Raw genomic sequence first — 27451 nt, 5'->3', positions numbered from 1 at the left:
GGGGAGAGAAGAACTTGACCAAACTTGTCCTCATAATATATAACATAAAATGGAAAAATTTTAAGCACATATTTTGTGAAGCAGATTTAACTCAACCACCAAAAAGACATAACAAGAGCAGCAGGATAAAACATCCTTTGATTGATGTACACTAAATATACAGTAATTTGAAGATAAGATGTAACCATAATATGCCAACCAGCTCTTCATTAACACTGCATTTTGGCTTGTCTTCTGTGACAGTCTGTGGGGAGAAGCAGTAAAAGTTCAGCAAGCATTCACTGCAGCATTTTTTAGCCCTTGTTGACATAAAACCTCAAACACCTGCAACTGCCACCAAGGAATGATTTTCCAAAATTGGATTCTGATTTTTTTCTCCCTAAATTCTCCAGAACTCCCACCCAGTCCAACAACATCAAATTCTCCTTCCCTGCTTGCCAAGTTCTTTCCCCACTGTGAAAACATCTATGAGCCATTTGCAACAACATTCCTTAAAAAGCTAATTCTCTGAGGCAGTCACACAAAAATCCAACAGACATTTCTGACAGCTGAATGAGACTGGATTTATTATTTCAAGGCAAGTGAAGCCAATAACCAAACCTTGATGCTCTTTGTCTTGCACTTTGCTGGACCTTCCCATTGCTTCTTGGGCAGGGAAAGAAAGTAAACAAAAGAGAGGTTGTGTCACAGTACATAAGTCCTTCAGCTGCAGAAAAGTGAGATGCTGCAGTTGTGCATGCAAAGCATGAAATGTCCGATAAAGAGCAGATTATCCAAAGGGGATCAGAGGGGCTTACTCCAGCCGCTAGTATCCTTTTTTCCTCTCATCTACATTCAGTTCATGAGGAACCCACCCAAACAACCACCAGCACGTAGCTGAACCCAGCAGGCAGAAGGAGAAACTCAGGTCAGCAGGCAAGGGCAACACCGGCTTGCCCAAGCAGGCACCACAAACTTCTCATTCACTATCACAGCTCACAAATGCAGGCTCCTCACTTTCTGAAGTACAAAGCCAAGTTTTGTTTTTAACATAGAAAGCTCCAGGCAAAGCTGATGACCTAAAAGAGCATTTTTCCACTCTAGACAACCCCTCTTCAACAATAAAAGCACAGAAGAAGTCATGAGTAGCCCATCAACCCTTTTTGAAGTGGGAATGTTTAGAAACCATTATAGAAATCCACCAACATAAAAAGGGGGAAAAACAAGCATTGCAAATGCCTAACTTCATTAAAGCCACTTACAACGTAATCTCATTTCCATTTAGTTTTCAAAGAACAGGTATATAGAAAACACGCTTCTAATACAGCTTCAATTCCAACTTAACAAGGGAAAATAAATCTTTCCACTTCACAGGGAATCAAATAATTTTTGTTTTCTCTGTTATTTTGTTTGGGGGGTGGAGTGTTTTGCCTTTTCCTCCACCCCCTTTTTAGGTTTTTGGCTTTTGTTTTGGTTTTTGTAGACAAGTACCTATGGGAATTTAGGGAAAAGAGTGTTTGAATTCAAACAAGTTGCTGATACCTTAGCAGTGAAACAAATCATATGCCCTGCAAACCATAAAAGCACCACTTGTTCAGAAGACTGATCCATCAAGTCTTGTTTTGAAACATCGTCACCTGGATCCAGTCTGGAATACTAAACATAGGTGATAATGATCAGCAATAGTGCAAAAACATTCTTAGAGCAGCCTTGAGAGAACTCGTCAAGAAAGATCTGACGCTGGATGCAGTCATGGTATGCTTGTGAGTCTCTAGGCCTTTTCTTGACCCCAGGAAGGAAACCCTACTCTCAGGAATAAAAGTTTCCATGAAACATCTGCTGAAAAATTATTCTCTGACAGTTTGACTTAGTGTCAAATAATACACACTCTAATGATCTTTAACAATTGCAGTCTTCTCTAGATAAAATCCAGGAGATTGAAAACAAAAAAAAACTCATTTCTGAGATACACTAAGTACTGACATCCTAGAAGGAACTATCAGGGAAAAAGTCCCACCAGTGTTCTCTCCTATGTCAGACCTTTTAATAAATAAATAATAAATAATCTGAAAGGAGAACAGGGAGATTACAAAAAATAAACTTTCCACACATTCTATGAACTATTATAATTTGCTTTTTGCTCTGTTATGTTTTTTAAGCAAATGCCAAGTTCAATATTTACTTCGACAGAGCCTGCACACAAAAGGACATCTCCCATATGGCAGACTTCACTTACACAGTAGACAAGGATTAATGCAACTTGGATAACCATGTCAAGGACAAGACAATCCAAAAAGAACAGTACAATCCTGTAGTTTCAAAACAATGATTACAGGCTCAACACAGATAACGCAGAAGATGCTTTGCAGCTGAATACAGCAACACTGAACTCCAAACAGCTTTGAGGACTCACAACACCATTCTGATAGAAGAAATTCTACTGTGCAGGAATGACAGTTACATTTTACGTGTAAATAATAAACAGATAAAATTCATCATTCAAGCAGGTAAAGAATGAGAATTGGCAAAGGAACAAATGAACTACACTGACATCCACAACTGATGTAAGTGGAAACACTAATCAGTTTAAATGCTAGATTTTTTTTACCATGCAAAAGCAAATGCACAAATACTATTTTGAACTATGAATTAAAGTTAGAGCAAATTCACAAAAGCAGCAGTCACAAAAGCTTACAATTGTGACACTCTGAGTTAAAAGAATGTTTCCATTTGTAACATCCCCCCAAAGGACCTTGCAAAGACATCTGCATCATCCGACTTACCATTTCTTTTCCCATACTGCAATGACTGATTGCTCGGTCTTAGTAATAGCATTTCTCACTATCTCCATCTCCTGCACCATGGGTTCTAAGACTTAGAACAATATTTATTACCATTTGACTGTATCAGATACCTTTTTGTTATACCTCTCAAGATGAAAAGTATGTGGGGAAGAGGAACTGTGTAACAAAGCCTAACCGCATTATTTTCTAGACAAAGGAATTTAGTAAAAATTAGTAGCTGATTTGTATCCGGTTTTCTGTAACTTGAGTTACTCTCCTGTCTCACTCCCTACATAGGTTTCCACAACGTAAAGGGACTTATAAAGCTATTTAGGATACAAAGAAGGGAATCAGCTTCCCTTCACAGGTTTCCCAGGTCTACACAATGTGTTCCCATAAATGTGCCTTTAGTCAGCAATGTCTGTAATGCACATGATCCTGCCATGTCTCATTTGACTTTTGCATATGGCTACTTAAGGTACTCGTAGTGTTTTACTACTCCTCTAATAAGTTTCTTATTGCCTTCCTTTTTTTTGCTTTACTGTTATACTTTCCCAAGTGAATAACACCACTTTGGTTTTTCCTCAATTTAGCTTCTTAATACCTCAATTGCATCTTATAGATGCAACTAAGAAGATAATATTTTTTTAAATCCTATTTATTTTTCACACCCTTTAAAAGCAGTCTCTTAAGCTTCAACTCTTATGAGAGGAAAAAGTCACAGGGCATCTGAAATCAAGCACTTTATTAATTACCCAAATAAATAAATTTGAAATATTATCATCAGTTGAAGTCCTCCCTCTGACTTTTTTGCTTTGAAACCCTATGTAATGAGTTTATTCTCTGGACACAATAAACAAGCAAATTCTTAACGTGCAGCAATCAATAGAAGCCAAACATATCCCCTTCACTAGGCAGAGAAGCTTTAATATTTTCCCAGTAAGATGAAATCACTGTAAAAAATCTGGTGACTGTACGTACAGCGTTCTTCTTTAGTATGACACACAGTGTAGTTTTCTGAGAGCACTGATATCAATCAGTCACCCCACTCCGTTGTGGGCTTCTAGGTAATGACACACAAGTCTTACATACAAGTAAGAACATTAAGTAACAGCTAAAGAATGTCAGTAACTGTCTTTTCGAAGACAGACTACCCACAGCTCCCCATAGCAGGGATTTTTCAAAGGAAATGTAACTTTCCCTTTGAGCAGTTATAAAAGTCTCAGTAGTGACTAACACAATTGATTTAAGCATTATGATATTAAGAAGCCATCATGGTACTACACCATGTTCATTAGTAATAAATTTGTTCTATTATCCCAAGAAAAAGACAAGGCAGTGTTTGTGCTTACTCACCCTCACAAGGCTGGGAGCAACACATGAGCATGGTATCTTGATATTCTTGAGGCACTTTTCATGAGACATGAAGTTGCAAACTGCAGAAATAAAATAAAAACCTTGAGCAAACCTTCACAAGCAAGAGACTTTGTGAAAAAACAAACAAAAAATAATACTGAGTCAAATACAGCTAAGAACGCATCTTTTAAATCATATTTTATCTCCCCTACATTTGAGAGCGTACACAACTGTCACACTTCTTGCTGTGCATGAACTCCAGCTCATTTTGGCTGTGGAAAAGGAAGGAGAGTTTATACCAATGCACCACAGGACTACAGCAAGTTATGCCCTCCCAGAATCCCTCTCCATAAGCACCAGACTGAGCTCTTGAATTCCAGAAGAAATTTTAAACAGTCTGAAGTTAAAAGAACAGCTGTTTGATGTAGCCATAGTAGAGAGAGATGTTTGAAAGTGAATTATTCTACAGACTGGTGCATGCAACAGGAATAAATGGGAGAAAACAACCGTACTGTTACACACTGAGCGTAATGGATGAAGGAGATGAAATTAAAGGGCACCGGTTGCATGCAGCTTTGAAAGCCAAAAGCAACTAATTATCTCTTTCACTGTGGAAGCAACAGGTTTAGAATTCAGCCCAAGCTCCACAAAGCATACTTTCAAGCACGACAGCGTTTGAAAAAAAAATCATTTCTCATAGTGGTGATATTTTCCACAGCTTATTACCATGGATTTACATGGTGTTAAGCTGTGCAAAGAAAACAAGGGATTCTTTATTTCATTCCCCCCCCCCCCCCCCTTAATTAGGAACTTGTAACACATGCTGCTATGTCTTTAGAGTCCTCCTTCTTTCAGAATTACTCTCTTACCATTTCAAGTGTGAAGCCTTACACAGATGCTTAACACCTCTGCCAGTGCCTGGGCAGAAGATCACTTGCCAGAGGTAACTGTTGCTGTACAGAGGATGTTTTCCCATGTCTCTGCTTTTCAGAAGTACACTTACCACTTCCTAAGTTTCACCAGCAACTGAAAAAACTCCATGCATTTCAGGTTTCCCATTCCGTAGACCACTGCCATTACTGACTTCATGTGCTAGTGCCATCAGAAGAAGACAATTTTCCCCATCTCCCCTTCTTCAGCTCAGCGACTTCTGGTTTCACATTCCTGCTTCTCCCATGCCAACTCAAGCACTAAAATCCAAGTCCACTTCTCTATGTGGCTTACTGCCAGACCATGCAAGGTAACCCTTCCCTTTGGAGGCCCAAAAAGAAAGATGATCCCTTTCACACTGGCCCTGTCTTAATCTGAGCAGTAAGCAGATGTTTGTTTTCCATTAGCCTGCAAGTCAGAGAAGAAAGCAGCACTGCAAGTCACTACAGCGTACAAAGATGTTATTCATCACCCATGGTGTAACACAGTGATTACTGCACTGATGAAAGAAAACAGGAATGGAGCAAATCCAAACCTTTTAATGGCTGCTATTAAGTGTTATGTGCATCTTTAAGGTTAATAGGGTTCCTGGCTAAATCGGTGGAAACAGTTAATAAAGGGATGATAATACAGAATCTGAGAGCTACAAATGCAGATGTCCAACACCTCTGAAGGTGGTCACCATGGAAGAAGAAGCACAGAGCCCATCAGCACAGAAGAGACCAAAGAGAACAAGTGATTGACTGGGCAGAGGAAAGATGCATCTTCTGCTCTAAAAAAAAGGTACGAGCCCACATGGTGAATAGGTGAATTCTTACCACACTTACGTAATGTTATCACAACATGGATGTAGATGGACATAACCTACTCTCTCCTCAGGTCTCCACAACACTTCTACTGACACTTTTAGGTCAGCTGGTTGCTGTGAGAGCAGGGCTGCAGAGGCTGCAGAGGCTGCAGGAGAAAACCTACCTGCCCATTACCAGCTAGTCTGCAATCTACCACATACACCCTGCCACTGTCAGAAGACATCTGCCCCAGCCATCTGTTTAGGCAGCCTCTCCACTGCCTCAGAGGTGCTTGAAGCTCAGGTTCACCTGGCTAGGTAAGGGGGACTGCAGGCAGAAACATGGTGACAAAGGCTCCCATGGGAGCCAACCCACAATTGGTGACGATATGAAGCTTCAAATATAAACAGGCAACTGTCAAAAACTTCATAAAGGAGAGCTAGTCAAGGAGAAATCATCAGTGACTAATGAAATCAGTGAAATGGTACTGCTTTCCCTCATTTTTCTGGTTCACAAGCGGGCAGACTGAAAGAATAGAGCAATGCACTACATATCGCTCCCAGAAATGTTATGACCTGCAGAAGCAGCAGGCACTTTAAGCCCACAAGACAAGTATCTCCAAGTGGCTATTCGCTTTTATTTCAAGTGTGCACACAGTAACTCAATACACAAATTAACCAGGCCCTGCACAAACACCTCTGGGAATTCAGAGCAACGGCCATCAGGCACCACAGGACTGCTCCACATCTGGCACGAGGGACAGCTTGACAGCAGTTTCTGCCCATAAGCCTACACTTCCCAGAACACATTTTGCTTGACTTGGTGATTTAATAAAGACATGTATGTATGGCAGCACCCAGTGAACATACAGTAGCTCTCCAAACTACACTTCTAAGAAAACGGAAAACATCCCTCTTCAGCCCTCCCTAGGAAGGCAGGAGATAAAAAGCTGGGCATCACTCTTTAACTCATGAGCTGTGCAACACTTACTAGCAAAGCAAGGGCTGTTTTCACCCTCCAATATGCCACACTTTTTCCACACCACCCTTTTTCTTTCTGTCCTCAAGACAGACTTCAAAGCAGATCCCAAAAGTGGAAAGAAGAAAAGACAGATTATGTGCTGTACAGACTCTATCAATGTATCAGTGACCCATGTAAATATGGCTGGGTGAGAAACGCTTATGAAATAACCAAATTTGACACATATTCTTCTCCCACTTTTGAAAGGGCACACAGTCCTGAAAAAGATGCTAGGTGTTGAAAATTAGTTTTGCTTGCTCTTTGAGGAAATACTTACCATAATTCAGTTTTGCTGCTTTTCAAACATAAATTTGTAATTTTGTATTTTAACATGTAAGTCTATTTATTTATTTTAACTTTAACAACTGTATTTCTAAAGTAGAGCTACCAAATTGACCTCCAAGGAGGATCATGGAATGTCAACACAAAGACCAAAATAGATTTGATCCTCTCCTGGAAGTGTAATCAGTTTAACACACAACTCACTGTGGACCTATTCACATATGCGAGTTTTTTGACAGTTACACAGTGGGCAAATATTTCCATAGACGCATCATTACACCTCTAACTTCATCTTTTGCCTGATCTGCAAAAGCTGACTCAAGGCTCATCAACTTGCAAGAGTATCTGCCCCCCCCCCCCCATCACTTTACGTTCATCAACAACAGGCAGTCAGATGGTAGATCAAAATGAATTCACTTAAATAGATTTGTCAGCAGCTGATGTCCAACATGAACTCTCAGCTCATTACTGGCCTTTGAAGAGGGGGTGTTGGGCTGTTAACAGGAGAGTTAAGTAGCAGACACCCTACTAAGATTACTGCCACAACTCCACTTGCAACCTCGATTGAGTTCGTTGCTTCCCTCTATTGCTTTTGTCTGCAACCCAAACCCTAGGCCTGCAGTCAGTGTGGTTTTATTTTAGCATTTCACACGCCGTGAATGCCAGCTTTCAGTTCTGGAGGGAAACTCCCTTGCACAGTAACCTCAGTTATGCCTGTCTTCTGCTAAGATGCTCAGAAAACAAGACAAAAAATAAAGGCTGTGGTTATAGCTAGCAACTGACTCTGGCACTGGACCACCCTTTGGGTGGCCACAAGAATGTTGCCTACCTTTTGTTGAGCACATGGAAATTGTACAGGACAAAAAAAACCCAACCTTCTACACAACAGGTGTCTGCAAGTATTATAAGTGTTCTAGATGTTGCCTACCCAAACGCGTCAACCTTAAAAGGTTATATTTATAAAAAGATGGAACACAGTAGATGGAGAAACACAAAGTCCTCATGAGGTATCTAAAGTGCAACTTTACTCCTCCTATCCTGAACTGGAATGTGCCTTTGCACTCTGCACATATTTTACGGTTAAAAATTTGAAGTATTCATTTCAGAAATTAAACACATTTCTAAATAGCTTCCTAGACCACACGCAGGTGGTACAATTACATTCTCCCCATCTCCACCTTTACAGAAACTTTCATTCTTTACCACAAACCCGCACACCCCAAGATTCTGTCTCCTCCTTTTTAACATGACAACCTTCAACTCATTACTGCATTTTATGTGTCAAATAAAACTCATCTGTATTCAATTTTTTCTTTTTCCATCTGAACAAATCACAGCTGCTTTTTCTGCAACATTTTCTGCCAGTTGAAGGTGAGCAGGTCTCTGAAAAACCCACCACACGTTTCCAGAATTAACAATGGGAGGACTTCAACAGGCCACAACTGCCCTAAAGATTAACTGCCCCTAGAGAGGAGCAACTGTTTGAAGAGAAGAGGGACACAAAAATCCAGCTCCTTACTGGTGGCAAAGGATAAGATCACAGATGTGTACCTTGTGATAACTCTGGTCAGAGCCCACATTGCTAGTGGATAAATCCAAGAACCACCAGTCTCCTGGCTCCACGGTGGTGAGTACCCAGAGTACAAATCTGATGCTATTTCTCCAGGGAGCTGTTGTGGTTAAGCGGGCTCCTTGGAAAGGTGATAGCATGGACATTTTTTTCCACTACCATGTGCCTGGCACAACAGACAACTGACCTCGGCAAGAAATCAGAGCCATCAGGTTTAGCAGCAGTCTCAGGGCAGCACAAAATGCACTTTCATAGCCTTGTGCTTCATAGTAAAGGTGACTATGTTTCAAATGCAGCAGCTACTATAGAAAGAATAACTCATCCATTTACTCCAAAGGGGTAATTCACTTTATCAGGGTGAATTTTTCAATTCCTTTTCAATACTTTCAGTAATTTTCATTTTCATTAACTCCAGCAGAGAGCATTAGAGTGCAGTACATCTGACTATGTTGTCTGAAGAGTTAAGGTCAGGCTCCTGGGTTGTAAAACAGCAGGACTCCTTTCAGCTTGCTAAAGCACAGCAGTTTACAGAAGCCAAGATTCTTTTACTTTAAATCAATACACTAGATCATAAATTACACCATGGAACATACGTCTTGCTTTTATCAAACTGAAAGAATAATGTAGGGTAAATTATACCCTCTGAGAAGAGATTAACATTAGTACTTCTAGCAACATAAATATTTCTCTTGAACAGACACAATTATTACAAATCTTTGTTCCGTATGTCACCAGCTTACACAAGGCATCAACAATATAGAACAAAAGGGAGTAATTAAATTTGCCTATGCTACATCAAGCCAGCATGGCAACCTGTTCAGTACTTAGAGGCATTTTCTCTCCCCAGAGTCAGAGCTATTCTTTAGAATACAAATGTTCCTCAGCATTACAGAATGTTTGCCTACTACAGACACCAAGCCTAAGAATGCTACAAATTCAGCAATTAACAGAAAAGTCTTGGCATTTATCAAACCAAATGACTGTGGGAATTCAGAGATCTCACGTGATTTGCACCTGAGAAGACACCTGCTGGGAAGGAAGAGATGAGGACATTACAAAGCCCAAACAACATTCAGAAACATTGGGATTTCCATCCTTTTCTTCTCTGATCTGCAAAACAAAACTCATTTCAAGCAGAAAGAGAGAAAAGTAGTAACAACCCTGTGGAGGTGATGTCTAACGTTCACACAATTTAGACAGTGTGCTATTTCTGTGACACATACACTGTCAAAATAATCTCTACAAGAATATTTACTACTTTGGGCACAAATCTCAGTATGTCCCTGAAGTAACTGTAATGAATATTACTTTTTTTCACAGAAAGCTGGGCAGCAAGTGACCTCAAGAGCTCAGGTAGTCTGTTCTGAAAGGGGGATGGAAAGGGGTGGGGGAAAGAAAGGAGAAGGAAGAGGAAAAAAGAGGGGAAAAGGGAGGGAAATGGGGGATAAAGAAGAAGGAAGGAGGGGAGGGAAGATCATACTCATTAAGTGACAAAAATATATGTTTTGTTGGTTTTTTTTAAGAGCACTGGCAATCACTGCTAGAGTAAGTGAAAACAAGGCTTCCTCTTATTACCCCTCTTACTAATGAAAGGGATGCAAATATTTGTTCAGTCCAGCCACTTTACCCAGAGTTACCCTGAAACACAGCAGGACCCTTTGCCTTCTGGAGATCAACAAACCAAGCTGCTTTAGTCCAGGACCTGTAAAGGCTTCCAAAAATTCCTATTTCAATTGCCAGTACCCATAGCGATGTCTTCGCTTCCAGCTTGGCTCTGCTGGAGCTCACAGTCATGAAGCAGCAGCACTGGTTTATAAAGAGGCTGGTTATGAGTCCTTAGGGAAGGAAGATGGGTACAGGAAAGCTGAACATGGAAGAATCAGCTTGCTCAAATTAGTTTAATGAAAGTACACCTAGGCACACCATGGGAAGGATGCTCACTGCAGAAGGCATAGCTACTGCAGCATGCTCCAAAGACAGAAGGAGGAAGGACAACTGCCTATCGATGGACAGAACAAAACAAACAACAAATCTAGCAAAGCCAGGGAGTAAAGCAAAGCTTCAAAGCTGTTATGCAAGACAACAATAACAGTCTCTACTTTCCAAACAATGAATCAGTGGGACTTAAAGGGCATATCAGCACCGACAAAACTCAGGCCAAGTCAGTCTAACACTACCAAAACAAAGTTTTATTTTGGTCAAAACTAAGTAGATTATTTCCTCCTCTCTTCCTGCTCCTCCATAGCATGTGACTGACATGACACAAGCCAAAATAACAGGCTTGATCTGAGAGTGCCTCTGCCCTTTAGGGGCTTTTTCACTCACTTCTGAAGCCCTGCAAGCAGGCTGTTTTGTTCAGCAGGCCTGCCTTTGCCTTCAGTGGAGAGATCCATTGATAATTAGAAGACAATAGCTTTGAGGAAATACCCACAGGATAAGCAGTCATACACTGGAGAAAAATACTTTTAATCTCAGTGTTTTAAAATTATTATATAAAACATACTGTTATTGAACTGCTTATGCAGACAGGACCATTCCAGCTTGTGGAGATGCTATTTTCATGAGTAACTTAAAAGCAATGCTCTCCTTTCACTGGAAATCTGTGGGACTCAACTTTTACATTTGCTACACAGCTTTGAGCTCCTTCTCCATTGTAGCAGCTTGCCAACATAGGACACATTCAGCTTTTTTCTTTAGAACCATGATCACAGGCCATCCTGAATACAGTGACTATTCCCTGAAAGGAATGCTGGACACAGTACATGGACTTTGCCAGCTTATTTCCCAATTCAGCAGAAACATGCAAAGACCTGTGTGCAATACTGGTGTGCTCTCTCAGAGAAAAACACAACCTAGTTTAAGTTTAGAAGTCTGTTGTGCAATGCTTGCTAAATGTCACCAGGAAAGCTGTCACTAGAAGCTTTGATCTTTCCAGAACATTTTGAACAACAGCAAGACAGGAGTGGAAAAATTTCTGAAAGCTTTAGTAAGTGAGGCATCAAAACCACCCTCCTCTCTCACTGCCTTGGGCCTTAGTGGACTTACAGTTCAGTGACACTTTGTGATCGTCTTCTTCCAAAAATCCAGAAGAAATAAGAAACCTGTTAAGGTTTTTCAAATATTTACTGAGCATCCTTATAGATTATTTGTACTTACCAGCTTCTTTCTCCTTCCATAACTCTCTGGCCTTGCCAACTTAACCAGCCATACCTGCCTCTGCTTTAAATGGAGATACCAGCATACACTGTCTGATAAAAATGAAGTTTTCCCCTGCGCAATGTGGATGGTGGTGTACTTTGTATCTCTAGAATGGTCTACTTGAGAGCAAGCTCTATTTATGGGTATAGATACCCAAAAGAATGTTTTTGTAACATCTGAGCTCTATAATTTCAAGGCAACACATTTGAATTCCTATTCATTTGTATTTCAGATACGCTCCTACGAAATACAATAGCAACAAGTCAAGTGAAAACAAGACAAGCTACTGAACAATGATAAGAGTCAAATGAATTAAATTATATATTTGAACCATCAATCATAAAAGCACCAATTTTGTTACAACAGGTTTGCTAAAATGTTGGTAGTTTTACAAAGACCCTGGCCTATCCTAAGGACCTCTCACTCTCTCATCAGCAAGGCTGTAAATATTCTGATGTCTTATGACAAACTCTATCTTGTTTCTCCCATCCTCCATGGTACAGTAAGCCCAGAACTGAGAAATGAACTAACAGAACCCCACCTGTCAGAAAAACACCCTCCCCATCCTCCCATCACCTATGAAATGAAGATGGGCACAGAATTTCAAAGGCATGGGATTTCAGCACAGAACAGGTCCACAACTTGAAGAGCTTTTTCTTCCTCAGACAAATGGAAGATAGCTAGTGTCAAACCTGCATTCAAATCCAGAAAGCACCAACACCTTCTCTTTTCTTGATTAGACCAAAGAAAGGACAGTGCCCTGTGACAAGGCATTGGCTCGCTGATGGAAAACCAGAAATCTTGAAAACAGCTGCATCAGGAGAGAGCTCAGCAACTCATCTCCTGGCAGTTTCCCTAGAAAGATCCTCCAGAGCAAAAGGCATCACACTCATGATGTGGAGTTGCACAAGGAGCCTGGAGGAACACAGTTTTTGCACTCTGTCCACCGAATTTGTCTTTCCACTGCTAAACACACTACTACTGGTTGTGTTTGCACACCACAGGGAAGTCAGACCCACAATGCAAAGGTCACAGACCATCGGGATGGCTGTGACTCTCCTTCCAGCAAAGGAGAATATTAGCAGGCTGGCAGGGATCCTGAAAAGAAATCATCTCTGAACCATAGAAATCTATCTGAGGCCAAACAATTAAGTACTCTAGGAGCTCTTTTGTACAGGCTACAGGATGAAGGCTGCCCATGCAAACTAGGTGCCAGACCATGATACATAATCATGTTTTTTGCCAGATCTTCCAGTCTGCAGCCTTTACACAACTAGAAAGGGTCAAGCTGGTTTGAAGTTTGACATAAAACCTCTCATCTGTACCTGCAGTGAAAACCTATAGCTCCTAACAACCTTGAAGGGAGAAAAAGAGAGGACACCAACACCACCCAGCTCAATTTCAGTAAGATGCCACAGAGGTAAAAAAGAAAATCAGGTACTAGATACCACTACAGACAAGCTTCTTGAAGACCACTTCAACATCAAGCTTTTTCCCTGGCTCTGTCTTAAGCTGGAACCTCTTCAGTCTTCTACTGCAGATTACCCATGCAATCAACTGAACCATAATGAACAGTGGCTAGAGCAGAGAGGTGCCAGCTCTGAAGCATCTGCAAGGGCAGAGAAACAAGCAATGGTTAAAAACAGGAGAGTGATAAGGAAGCTCCAGCTGGACCAAAGAACTCTACTGCAGAAGGACATGTACACCAGTGTCATGAATGCTAAAGATATGGTACTTGAGTCCCTGCAGCTGCTGTCTGCAGCAGCTTCTCCAATCCACTGTTTTCAGGGTGATGCTTTACAAAGAGTAACTTTGTCAATTGTTTATCAGCACTCTCCAGCTGACTCACAGTGAATGGTCAAAACAAAGAGCTATAGCTTACAGTATTCAGAACAGAATAACACAACAAAAACCACAAGGCAATCTGATACAGCCCTCAATTTCAAGGAAAAATCCACCAAAACAACTTTATATTTACTGCAAGCATCTTTGAAACTTTTACCACGCTTAGGCCCCCCACATAAACATTGCAGGTTTCCAGGCCTCATATATGTGGCCTTCTGCCTCACTATCACTAGTTTTCCAGCTTAACGCATACAGCTTCACACAATGTCAATGTCATACTTCAGTAACTAGTTTCTGAAAACTCAGGTGGACAACAGAGATGTCTCCTACAAAATCAGTCCTGTTAACACTTCTGCAATTTTAATTATATACAAGCGTCCCCGCTTATAAAAGGGAGATAACAATAGCATATTTTGAGTTTTGAAAAAGAATCTGAGTTACACATAAATAAACAGGATGGGCCATAGCAGAAGTTAATGAACAGCAGGACTTCAAAAGCCACGGTGGCATTTTGGCAGAAAACTTTGATGCCGACACAGTTCCCTGGAATTCCTCACAATACTCAAAGATTTGGAGACATTCTCAACACTATAGCATTCAGAGCAGCTCTAATGTAGTCCAGCCCCAGGGGCACACAACGTACACCACGTGCATGCAGTGCTTTAGGGGGGTAAAACCACAAGAATTCCCTCCAAAACACTCTAAGTCCCTGAATGGACCAAGGAAGGAGAAACAGGCAGCATTTCACACAAAACCAACCTCCTCCACTCAGCTATGTAACCAGTAAGCAGGAGGGTTGCAATGCCTCAGAGGTGCACTTCCTTCCACCTTGTCTCTTAAAAGCTGAATACAGAATATTAAAGTGTAATAAAAATCCTGAGGAGACTAGAATAAAAACTACTGCTAATCTTAGCTACAATAGCATCCACATACCTCCATAACACAGTTTTAATTTCAAAAGAAACACTGAGTACACTCAAAATGTAGGACAAATTCTTAGTATGTGCAACCCCAAGGTAAGTATTCTTTCAACTTGTGTAATCTCAGCATTATCTAGGGCACCTCCACACTTTCTAGAGCCACAAAACAAAATAAGTGAAGGGGGAAAAAAAACACCAAAACAAACAAACAAAAAAAACACCCCAGTTGCCATGGCAACCTCTATTGCTCACTCCTATAGAGCTTCATTTCCAAGCTGCACCACAGACAGAACTGTACAAAACTATAGAATCTGAGCGAAAAACAGAGCTGGAAAGAAAGGGATGGAGGCAGGCAGAAAGCAAAGTAAGAGGGTCCTGTGCCAGCTGGGTAAGTACACTCAGTATTTGCTTCAACGTGGTTGCTGTGAGGGTATTGACATGGTCAGGAAACCAAACGCAAATGATTCATACAGTGATGAATCACAGGAAAGTAAAACACTCGCTAGGCACTATTTCCAGAAAGGCTAGCAAACTGAAGGTGCTAATATCTTGTGATACCCTTCTTTTTTAACCACCGTTCTTAATTTTATTATGAATTTCAAGCCTTATAAGATTCCTCTTAAGAAAGGGTATTTCAATTCCACCACTTAAGCTCGAGACACTGATGAGACTCAGGACTATACTTAACTTGAACTTCAGGAATAGGGTCTTTCACACAAGTTAGACAATATATAATTCAGAAGGTGAGTGTTTACATCTACTTGGAAAACAGAAGCTTGCAATGTCACCACATACACCAATTACGTGCGCATGAGAACTTCCAAGATGTAGTAGCTCTGCCCACAACACAGCAAAATTCAAAGTCTACTCATGAGCAACTAGAAATCATTCCTAAAAAGGAGCTGAATGTTCACAAGTTTGTTGTTTTGTATCTGGCTTCACATTTGGTGTGTTTTGTTTTAATTGATCAGACTGGCAGGGCAAGTTCTTCTTAATTTATTATGTAACATAATCAGCTATTCATTTATACACAAAAATTATCCATCAGATTTGAAAAGTCACAGTAGTCAGGTGAAGCTCCCAACAACCGGAAAAAGGGAAATATAACCCCTATTTTCAAGAAGGAGAAAATGGAAGAGCCAGAAAACCACAGACCAGTCAGTCTCACCTCTGTGCTCAGCAGGATCACGGAGCAGATCCTCCTGGAAACTATGTTAAGACATACGGAAAAGAGGGAGGTGGTTGGTGACAGCCAGCATGGCTTCATTAAGGGCAAATCCCACCTGACCAATCTGATGGCCTTCTATGATGAGGTTACAGCATTGGCGGATAAGGAAGGAACAACTCACGCTCTCTACCTGGACATGTACAAAGTGTTAGACACTGTCTCGCGTGACATCCTTGTCTCTAAATTGGAGAGACATCAATTTGATAGCTGGACCACTCGGTGGATAAAGAACTGGCTGGATGGCCGCACGTAAAGAGTTGTGGTCAATGGCTCAATGTCCAGCTGGAGACCAGTAACGAGTGGTGTCCCTCAGGAATCAGCGCTGGGACCGGTCTTGTTTAACATCTTTGTTGGTGATATGGACAGTGGGATTGAGTGCACCCTCAGCAAGTCTGGCGATGCCACCAAGCTGTGTGGTTCAGTTACCTCACAGATACCCTGGAGGGAAGGAATGCCATCCAGAGGGACCTTGACACGCTTGTGAGGTGGGCTGATGCCAACCTCATGAAGTTTAACCATGCCAAGTGCAAGGTCCTACACCTGGGTCAGAGCAATCCCAGGCACAGCTACAGGTTGGGCAAAGAAGAGATTCAGAGCAGCCCTGCAGAGAAGGACTTGGGGGTGTTGGTCAATGAGAAACTGAACTTGAGCCGGCTTCAGTGTGTGCTTGCAGTCCAGAAAGCCAACCATATCCTGGACTGCATCAAAAGGAGCGTGACCAGCAGGTCAAAGGAGGTGATCCTGCCCCTCTACTCTGCTCTTCTGAGACCTCACTTGGGAGTATTGTGTGCAGTTCTGGTGTCCTCAACATAAGAAGCACATGGAGCTACTGAAGCAAGTCCAAAATTGGGACTGTTCAGCCTGGAGAAGAGAAGGCTCAGGGGAGCCTTCCAATATTTGAAGGCAGCCTAAAAGGATGCCAGAGATGCCAGACTCTTCATTAGGGACTGTAGTGACAGGACAAGGGATAATGGGCTCAAACTTAAACAAGGGAGATTTAGGTTAGATATAAGGAAGAAGTTCTTTACTGCAAGAGTGATGAGGCAGTAGCAGAGACTGCAACAGGCTACCCAAGGAAACTGTGAGTGCTCCATCCCTGGCAGTGCTCAAGGCCAGGTTGGACGGGGCTTTAAGCAACCTGGTCTAGTCTGAGGTGTCCCTGCAGGGGGGTTGGAACTAGAGGATCTTAGGGTCCTTTCCAACCTAAACCATTCTATGATTCTATATTTACCAAAGCACACGGAAAGGGTCTTAAGGCTTCCCATGAGACCGTATTTAGACAAAAAGTTACACTAAGCAAAAGTACTGCATAAGTACAATATATCTCTATTATCTTTCCAGACTTGTGAAAAGGTAGGGGAGGAGGATTTCACTTTTAATTAACTATTTGTTCCTCCTGAAGAAAAAGTGCTTGAATGAAAATACAATAGCTTCAAGAAATCTCAAGGCACTTGTCAGAGAGGAGTTATTTGGAACAAAGAGAATATAAAAGGAACAGAATAAGAGGGGTCAAACCAGAATGGACATGAATATACTTAGCTATTTTGAAGGGTATTTAAAACATTACAGTATTTTTACCTTCTACTTCAGCCTATTTCTGAAAAAGCATTCAGCTGGAGAAGTCTAATATCCCCAGCTGCTCTTGGGAATATGCAGCACTGGTTAACTTCTCTTCTTCAGAAGGGAAACCGCAGGCATCCAAGTCAATGCACAGAAAACAAAACAGGAATCTTTTCACTTGCTTTTAAGGTTACACCTCTTCTTTCACACCACCTCATTTTCAGTCATATGCTCAGTTTTTCACTCAGCATCCTCTATTTTCAGAGTTAAGTCTCCTCAGCATCTAGACAGAGGGTTGGAGCATCAAACATAATTGCAAACACCATTTTCCTCAAGTTTCAACCCCTTCTAGAATACAGCTGTTGGGACTACTTTTTGGAAGGGCTGCTATTATCACAAAATGACAACTCTCACGCATTGAGCGTAGACACACTACTCACATCTCATGGCACAACTGTCCCAGAGCAGTACTATGTCACCAATATAACTGATGGCATCCATGGCTACCCAAAATTCATGCATCAACTTGTGGAAGTGCCTTAAGAGGTTTAAATTCTCCAAATATTTGCAAATAATCTAAGAAGCTTGAAATCTCTTCCAGTCTTCCCTATCAACACTCTTTTGAGAAAGGTTTAACACGAAAAAGCAGTTTTTCCTAGGTCATGCCACTCAGGCCACACCTTTGTTTCAAATCTAACAGCTGCTTTCCATAGTAGACACATTCCAGGCCTGCTAGTCCTGATCATTTTCCCATGCAAATTTATATGTGTGATGATTTATACTTGACTCTAGCATCCTAACTACATTCTGATGAGGATTTTTCATCTCACAAAGAGCATTTTTTATTCTGAAAGACAGCATCCACAGCCTCAAACAGGACCAGCCTTTTTACTTGATGTTCAGATCCTTTCTTCATGCCCTCTTCATGGTTAGAGGAATCTTAGCAATTTCCTTGTATTCTTTTGCCTTCTTTTGAAGCTCTGAACCATGCAATCATTGCAGCACTGAGAAAACATTTGTTTGAAACACTGAAGAAACTGGCTAGTGGAGTATTCCTACGCTCACTGGCTAACAAGGTGTACCAGTTCTTATCTTCACACACTGCAGAGAAAGTACTGCAAAAAAAGTAGACTCATTTCCCGAATTACATCATAACAAAACATTAAAATGTGACACACTCTGCTGAAGAGAAAGCAATGCAGTGAGGAACAGAGATTTTTATTTTTTTTAATTGCTACATATTCTTGCACTTAAACTGGAAGTCCTATTTCCTAGCCACTGTAATCTAACACAACTCTGCATGACAAGACACTGCTCTATTTTAACACCTCAAGTTCAAACCAGTTGGCTTCTCCCAAACACATCTGTTTACCAAAGTATAAACAATTTTTCTAGCAGTCCTCTGTAGGCAAAATCTCCAGGGACAGATGAAATTGTGGTCAAATACAGTAATTTTTTTTCTCACTAGTAGTTGCTTTAGATCTTGAAGAACATTATTTTTACATAGCAAGTGGCATGCTGGAGTGCGTCCAGAGAAGGGCAGTGAAGCTGGCGAAGGGTCTGCGCACAAGTCTGATGAGGAACGGCTGAGGGAACTGGGGATGTTTAATCTGGAGAAGAGAAGGCTCAGAGGGGAGTTTACCGCTCTCCACAGCTGCCTGGAAGGAGGCTGTAGTGAGGTGGAGGTTGGTCTCTTCTCCCAAGTAACAAGTAATAGGTAACAGCCTCAAGCTGCTACTAGGAAACATTTCTTCACAGAGAGGTTGATCAGGCATTGGAACAGGCTGCCCAGGGAAGTGGTGGAGTCACCATCCCTGGAAGTGTTCAAAAACCATGTAGATGAGGCCCTCAGTGACATGGTTTAGCGGTGGGCTTGGCAGTCCTGGGGTAACAGTTGGACTCGATGATCTTAAAGGTTTTTTCCAACCTAATTGATTGTATGATTCTATGACATTTATGTCATACAAGTGCTATTTAAAAATGAAGCCAAGCAGGTGAGCAATAGAAACATATTACATTTGTAATCCTAAACATACTTCCAAGTAAATCAGTCATACTCAATTTTAAACTGCAAAACCCCAGCAAACACATATAAAAATACAAATACGTGTTTTTCAAATGCATGTATATATATGTGAATATATACATAGGAATATATACAGACACAGTCACATACCCACATTGTTCCAGAGCCAAGTGAGTGCAAATATTTATATAAAAACCAGGAAGTGAAATATTGGGTTAACTTTACTCTAGCAAATAACAGACTAACAGAAGTGAGACAAGAGTTGGTAACAATATGGTTTAAAAGGAAAAAATATTGTGGTGGTACATTTAGGAAAAAAAAAGTACACTTCCACTGAATTCCTAATCACACTGTGATACACAAATGTTAGGTTTTGCCCTCTGCTTGGGAGCACTTCTGAACAGGCTTCCCTTAAAACTGAAAGGTGCTGTATAAAACAAAACAAATCAAACAAACAACCCCAAACAAAGAAACAAAAACCCAACTGAACAAAGAAAAAAAACAAACCACAAGAAATAAACAAATGATAAAACATGAGGTGATCATCACATATTATTTAATCCTTTAGAAAGGTCGAAATGCTATACATACCTCCTGTTCTTTCCCCATTGGTGCAGTCAAATTAAATGCACGAATGCAACTTAGTCACCTCTTTTCAATAGGTACTGCAAAAGCAGTTTCGCCAAGGGGATTTTCCTGAGCCACATCAGGATGGGCTTAATAAACATTTAGCCTAGAAGGAAGACAGTTTGAGGTGATGAAATGCAGTGTCAGAAATAACTCTGGAAGAAACTAGTGACATAACCAAAAAGCAAAGTTCAGCCAGGGTCAGCCTGATTCAAAGATAATTCAAAGCTGCCACCTAAGAAAAGAACAGCAAAATCAGGATGAGAACCAGGTTTCTACAGGGTCCTAAGCAGAAAAACAACATTATGAACAAGTTATAGTAATCAAAGAAGAGAAAACAGACAAGCAACAAGGACCCTGCCTAGGGGAACCCACTGGAAACAACACAGCAAAATTCCTTATCCCTAGACTTAAGAGTTTAGAAGCAGGTAGGGGAAAATCAGCAGAAATATTCACTACAAACTGCCGAGAATAAGAAGTCAAAGCCTTTGTATATCATCCTCCATGGCACTACAAGATCAGCATCTACAGTTAGATGATAAATGCCCATTGTACATAATGTGTACCTTGTTAAAAAGCAATTGTCAATGCAAAGTGATTGCTTAATGGGGTTATTTCACATGGAAAACTCCAGGATACCTTCTAATGTTATCAGTAAAGCACTGAAATAAAAGTAACACCACTACTCAAGAATACTGTTTATAACTAAAACTGAAGGACAAGAGAATAATCAGAGATTGTGTTGCTGAGATGGATGTGCTACATCCCATTTTAAAACAAACTTCTACACCTATAAAGTAGGAACGCACACCATCTCTAGAGAAAGGAGATTTGTTACCAAAATGTACTACTTCCCAAAAGTAAACCAAACCTGAACTAGAGGATGCATTAGCACACAGCTAATACATGAAAACGTCACAGAAAACAGGAACAAGCAAGTGCTTCTCCACTCATGAAGTACTGAGGTCACTTTTGACTGAAACACTAGCCAATTTTTAAAGAAAATGCTGTAAAATGGCTCAGTACAGTGCTTAGAGACTGTTTTATGGGAAAAACTGTAGAGTTCAATGTCCTTTGTTTATAAGAAAGAAATAACTAGTCTGTCATTTATCTCCCACACAACTACAAGAAAGAATAAATGCATTTTTAGACCCTTAGCACAGCATTGCAAGAATATGGGCCACAGGAAAGCTACACAGAATATTGAAAAATTTTGTGCAGGATGGAAAGAACCTGAGGGTATTAGACATAGAAGATGGCTGAGGAACACCTGACTATATAAAGTCTAAGCAATATTAGATGAAAGGTCATCTAGGAAGGAAACCTGCAGAGTACCAGTCACAGCCACTCCACATCATGAAGAATTGATGAGCACCTTCTTTATTGCTTTTGTCATTTATTGCCAAGTCAGACTGAGGCAGTAACACAGAGCAAAGGCTGGTATTGGATTGCTGGCTTTAGCACTTTCTGCGGTAAGTTACTTACTACCTAATTGAGTTTCTGGACTGAAATCTAGGATAACACTATCAATACAAAATAGCTTCCAGCTACAAAAGCTGTGCACATCCTTGCAAAGCGCCCTGTCCTTTTCTCTGCATCACCAATGGTGAGAACATCTTCCTCTGAAGCACTGTCACAGGGAGACATGAAAAAGAAAAGTGTGAGTTCTCTTGAGCACAAAATGGATTATCCTTCAAGTCCAGACCAGTAACTAAGTTTCACTTCTCAGGGTGTCAGTCAGTGTCATTTTTCCCAACACATTTCAGCTTGACGGGAACTGAGGTAAGTTTCTCTGTCAGGGTTTCTTCTGGGGAGTGTTTCTGGTGGGGTTTTTAGGGTTTGGGTTTTTTTCCCCCCCTTTCTTGACAGCCTTTATGTTTGCTCCCAAGACAAATTCAGTCACATGATTCAGTGTAAATTTAAAACGCAGTAAAGGCACCTCCACTGAACATCTCAACCACAAACTCACCCTGCATCTCAACATCAAACATCTTGTAGTTGCACGGAAGGGCCCCAGCCCTGACAAGGAACCCACTAAAGAATAAAGCCAGCAAGTCTTGAAAATTCAAACTGATTGTACAATAGAGGGGAAGTTTTACTGCCACTTTACTTTCTTGCAGCTTCCATTTTTTGTTCAAAATGCCCCAAAAGCAAGGCAAGCTCAACAGATGAAATAAGAATTTGTTTTCCTTTTGAACTGCAAGCATTAACACTTTCTGAAGAATCTCATACACCATCTACTTCCTTCAAAACTGAGCTGACAGAAGCCAGCAGGGTCAAGGATGTTCCAGCTGGCTGTCCCAACAACAAAACTAATTAGACAGGATGAGATTTCAAGGGCATTGTTCATCACCCCTTTTTTCCCTGCTACTATTTCCATGTCCTTACAAAGACAGACTCCCTGTTAGTCTAATGTCCAGCTTTAAACTAAAACACACCTTCCCTGTCTGGCTCCAGTTACTGAGAATAGTCGTTACATGGAACAGACTTTCTAAACACATCCAGAATATGCACCTCAGACCACTGCAAAGATGCTGTCTGAAGACCTCTAGGTTCTGCTATACTGACAAAGCACAACATGGTTTGCCCACGTCTGCGACATGCCTGTATGAATCACAGCACCTTTTGGACGTCTTGCTCAGTCAAAGATTTATGGCATAAATGCAACTCCAAATCACTATTTACATTTTATTCTGGAAAAGCAGCAGTGTTGTCAGCCAACATCTAAACCAAATTAGGAGAAATAAGGGTTTCTGCATCTTGGATAAGTTTGGAGGTTCTGCTTGGAATACAAAGCCTAAAACCCAAGCAAATCACTTTTTACTATTACTATTTTAATAATTACTTACCACATTTACTAACAAATTTGCATATTATTTAAATCCTTACATTTTACCTGTGGCTAAAAGAAACTAAACTGAGTTAACATTAGAAGGATTTATAGCATTGGAAATATTTGTAGCTCCCAAAATGCACTGATTCATAATTCTTCCTACATTTTCTAAGTCATTTATGGGAAAAAAAACACCAAAACCACACTACACTGTGATAAGAAATGTATTTATTGGTGGCAAAAATAAATACCAAATGCCAAATCAAAATATCTGCTATTATTTCTGTATATGGAATTGGTTCCTCTGTGCACTACCAGTAAGAACTCAACTTAATTTCTTACACAAACTTAATATATTTAATATTTTTCATTTTTAAGATGCACATAAACATGCACAGAAATGCAGTCTCTTACCCTGCCTCTTTGTCCCCAAGCCTGAGGAAATTTAAACAAAATCAAACCTGAAATTACCAGGCTTTGGAAAGCAGAGGCAATACAAAGAGTAACTGTTCATGGTACAATCCAGACATGACTTACTCTTTCACATACACACACGCTTATCAAAGGAAGTGACAGCTACAAGGAGTAAAGTGTCAAGAAAAATAAAGAGTCATTTACAAAGGTTTTATGTAAAACAAATTTGCAGGAGGAAGGAAATAAAAATATAAACCACAGCTGCAAGCCTGGTTAACAGAGGTTACAATAAATAAGTGCACAAAAGCTTATTAATACAGTGACATCTTCAGACCCAACTGGACACCTAATCCACAGAGGATGACTACTGCCTTACCTGTAAAATTTCACTCATAAAAACGTCCTGTCAAACTAGCAAGAGTGCTGCCATTATTCCCAGGAGTACCTCCTGTGCTGTACAAACTGCTGGCAAGAGCGGCACTGGCCCTGAGCTGAAGAGGGAAGCAGTACCTTACTCTAAATCTGAGAGATTAGATCCAGGACACTTCGTGCCTTGTACGGAGAGTATCAGAGCATCTCTTCTATCTATTTTCCAGAGTTCACAAGAAGAAAAGGGAAGGACCATTTATCTTAGCATGCACTGACAGAAATGTGTTAAGAATTCATTATACTTTCCTGTATTTTTGCATATGCCAGCCTGCTGAGTGTCTAGTAAGTTTACTAAAAAAACGCATAGACCTATCATTCACATACAGAAGATGCCCCTTTCCAAGGGTCAAAAAAGCATGATCACAATTAAAACTCAAGTCCAGGTCATTTAGGCCACACAACTAGTCAAAATAATGATGGGCAGGTGCTTCCCCCACCCTTTCTTTAACTGACAGATCTTACCATCAGCATGCTCAGCTCCCCTCCAAGTTTGGGAACTTTCCGTTTTGATCAAGAACAGCTTCAGGCAACTTCAATACAAACAGCATCAGGAGACTGAACACCAAAACCCACAGATAGTACCACTGCAAATTCACCTAGAAAAAGGCCCCTTGATGGCTTCATCTTGAAGCCTGTGGGTGGGTTATCAAAAGGAATCCAAATAATGCCAACATTAGCTCAGCTGTAATTATACCCACAATGCTTGTCCTTGGGGAGAAGAAAAAGGAGATAGCAATTATCTACCAAGTTTTTGCAGTCTACTGCAAACATTTCCTTCACTAAAAGCTGGGTGGATTATTTTTCTATTTTCAATCAGCCTGGCACTCCTAGAGATCACCCTTTTATTACTTGCTAAAGAACGATGATCAAATTCCATTAGTCAAAGCAAATGTGACAAGGAAGTAATTATAAAATGGAATTTACTTAAAGTATCATTTGAGAAATCATAATAGCATTTATTAAATAACTCTGAAAGAAGGAGCTGCCAAGCTATTCAACAAGGTACAAGGGTGTACGTGTGGCTGTCAAAAGCAGCCACCATCAGCAAGTGACCCATCAGGTATATCTGAGATTTGTTGTTTAGCAGCTGAAAAAGACAAACATGACACTGAGCATAACTGGTTGAAAACAGACAGATGAACAGTTACAAAAAAGATCAGCTCTTAATCCAAAGGAGACATGGACATTATAGAGTTCCCCTCCCACAGTACACCTTACGCAGACTAAGTGTGTTTTTCTCCCCCCCTCACACATGACTTGTTTGGGGTGGAGGTTTCACATTTAGGTTTAAAAGAGGTATCTTAACAGTGCAGCTTGCAAGTGCCTCATTAGGTCACAGCCACTAGACAGTGGTGCTAACAATCCTCACCCAGAACTCAGCCTGAAAAGCCAAACGGGAAAACAATTCCAAACCACAAAATGTCAGTGCAGTTTTCAAATTAGGAAGACCCTAAATTCAAGTTACAGCTGGGCACACCTTTACATACATAGTATGTGAATGGGAAAAAACTGAGGTAACCTGGATGGAAACCTTCGGCATCTTCTTACTTGTTAACATACCAAAGGCACTCAGCCCTTCAAGTAATAAAACTGGCACCTTTACCCACTTTTGTGACTCCAGTAATTTGCCTTTTTTAAGGCAGTAATATATAAGCCTGTAAAAGACTAGCCTTGCATGTTTTGACAGAGTAAGAAATTTTCACTTGAATTTGGGGCTTCTTTGCTGTTAGGGGATGCAGTGACTTTGTGCCATGCAGACAGAACAAGACATCACTCAGCCAAAGTTTTAAGCAAACGTAAACCTGTTCCTGCCAGACTTCTCTGGCAGCACACAGGAACATGACTTCCCACTCAACTTAATCCCGCACCTTCTTCACCCACAACGATGACAAAAGGCAGGAGCTATTTTAAGAACTGCAGGGTGCTTGTCTTACAAACACAGCCTGTTCAGAACCTGAACACCACCTGAACAATGAGGCTCTTGTACAGCCCAGCTACTTCAGACGTAGTCTTGCAGATGCAACCCAAGTCAGGTGGGCTGCATACGCTCAGGAAGACATCAAGGTGTTCTGTCAGGGAACAACTCAAAACTGCCCAGTGAGAACCTTCTTTTCCTTGCGACACTGCTTGGTTTTGCTGCGTCAGAATAAGCCATAATTTCATCGTCTCCAGGAACCTCTGCTGCCGTAAGGGCCAGCAAGGAGACCTAGAGAGCCCTTCTGCCCTCCTGGGTTTAAAAGGTTCAAACCCCACACACCTTGCGGCTCCTCCTTGCTATCAGGCATTTTGGCAGATAAGGGAAACCTTGAGATGGGCAAGGGCAGTGCTGGATCACAGCAAACACTGTTGTCACCACACAGGTACCGGCAGTGCACACCTCAATCTTTCACTACTATTGTTACAATTTTTACCATTATTACCAGAAGCTTCATCATTATCATAGTTAGATATTACTATTATAACTTACAACTATTATTGTTAGGCTTGTGACTAGTGCTGTTAGAAATTATTATTAACACTTATTACTAACAGTAGTCTACTAATAGAATTTTTAGCATCAGTTGTCATTAGACTTTATTCCATTATTACTAGTACTCCTATTGTCAGATTATTTTAGCAGAATGTGTTATTTTGTTATTATCAGGCTCTTTTCACATTACTTACTACTATTACTACCATTTTTACCAGCAGTATTTTCGGATAATTCCCCCCCCCCCATCTCACCCAGGACGCGGTTGTCGTCCCCGACCGGTCCCCCACGACGGACACCCGCTCATGAGCACGGCGGCGGCCGGCCTGTCCCCCGCTCCCCGTCCGACAGCCCTCGCTCCGTTCCTCCGGCCCGCCCGGCCCCCCGCAGCGCCGCCGCAACCCCTCACCCTCGCACTGGTAGCCGGCCAGCCCCCAGATGAAGTCGGTGCAGTAGTGGCAGAAGGTGGGCTTGGTGAGGGTCACCCTGCGGAAGCCGTGGCCCGGCGGGCTGCTCCCCCCCGCCGCTGCCACCGCCGTAGCCCGTCCCCGGCCGCCCAGCACCGGGCTGGAGGCCGGGCTGCCACCGCGCAGCGAACGCGTCCCGTCCGCCATGCCCGCTCCTCGCGGCGCGGCACCGGCCGCCGCTCGCCCTCGCTTCCGCCCCAGGCGGCGGCGGCGGCGGGGGCGGCGGACTAGGGACGGGCGGGGGCGGTGCCCATGAAGGCCTCTGCTGGCGGCGATGCGCTGCCCCCTGCTGGCAGCACAGCTGCACCGCGCAGCCCGTCTGGGGCCGCTGGCTGCAGCTAGCGGCCGTCCCGCGGGGCACCGGCCGGCTGCCCTGGCCGGGGCGTTGACGCTGAGGTGGCTGTTCCTGCGGGAGCGAGTTGCGCCTCAGGAGCGGAACAAGTAGGTGGCCGGGCATTGGAAGGCCGGGTCCGCCACGGCAATGCCGGTGGAACTCATCACGGGGAGGTGCGGACACCGCAGCGCCGGGCCTTCTGCTGGTGACAGGCCCGGAGCAGGAAACGTCGAGGAAACAGAGCTGCCCGTGAGAGGGTCTCATTGCAAGGAGCATCGGGTTCGGTTTGCAGTTTAGCACTATGAAGCTTGAAAAGACGTCCGGGTTCCTACTGTGCCACTGTGCAGGGCAGTTTCACTGCCCCAGGCCCCTGCAGTTCTGGAGCGCACAAA

The 27451-nt window shown here is 41.9% G+C and overlaps 1 protein-coding gene across 2 annotated transcripts in view; it reads right to left on the bottom strand.

Annotated features, from left to right (window-relative positions):
• DGKQ (diacylglycerol kinase theta) overlaps positions 1-26940 on the bottom strand; it is an 81873-nt gene extending 54933 nt beyond the window's left edge. For both annotated transcript variants that reach the window (XM_057408910.1, XM_057408911.1), the window contains exons 1-2: positions 26668-26940; positions 4119-4198 (exon numbers count right to left, since the gene is read on the bottom strand). In XM_057408910.1, the coding sequence (XP_057264893.1) occupies positions 4119-4198; positions 26668-26872 (285 nt within the window). In that variant the 5' untranslated portion in view covers positions 26873-26940. The remainder of the gene's footprint in view (positions 1-4118; positions 4199-26667) is intronic.
• Between the last annotated feature and the right edge of the window lie 511 nt (positions 26941-27451).

Source organism: Pezoporus wallicus, unplaced genomic scaffold, assembly GCF_028554395.1.
Source record: "Pezoporus wallicus isolate ANWC-B61680 ecotype Strahan unplaced genomic scaffold, APGP_CSIRO_Pwel_v1 contig_7292, whole genome shotgun sequence".
NCBI classification, from domain to species: domain Eukaryota; kingdom Metazoa; phylum Chordata; class Aves; order Psittaciformes; family Psittacidae; genus Pezoporus; species Pezoporus wallicus.
Note: the sequence above shows the minus strand (reverse complement) of the source record. Positions and strands in the feature narration are given on the sequence as shown.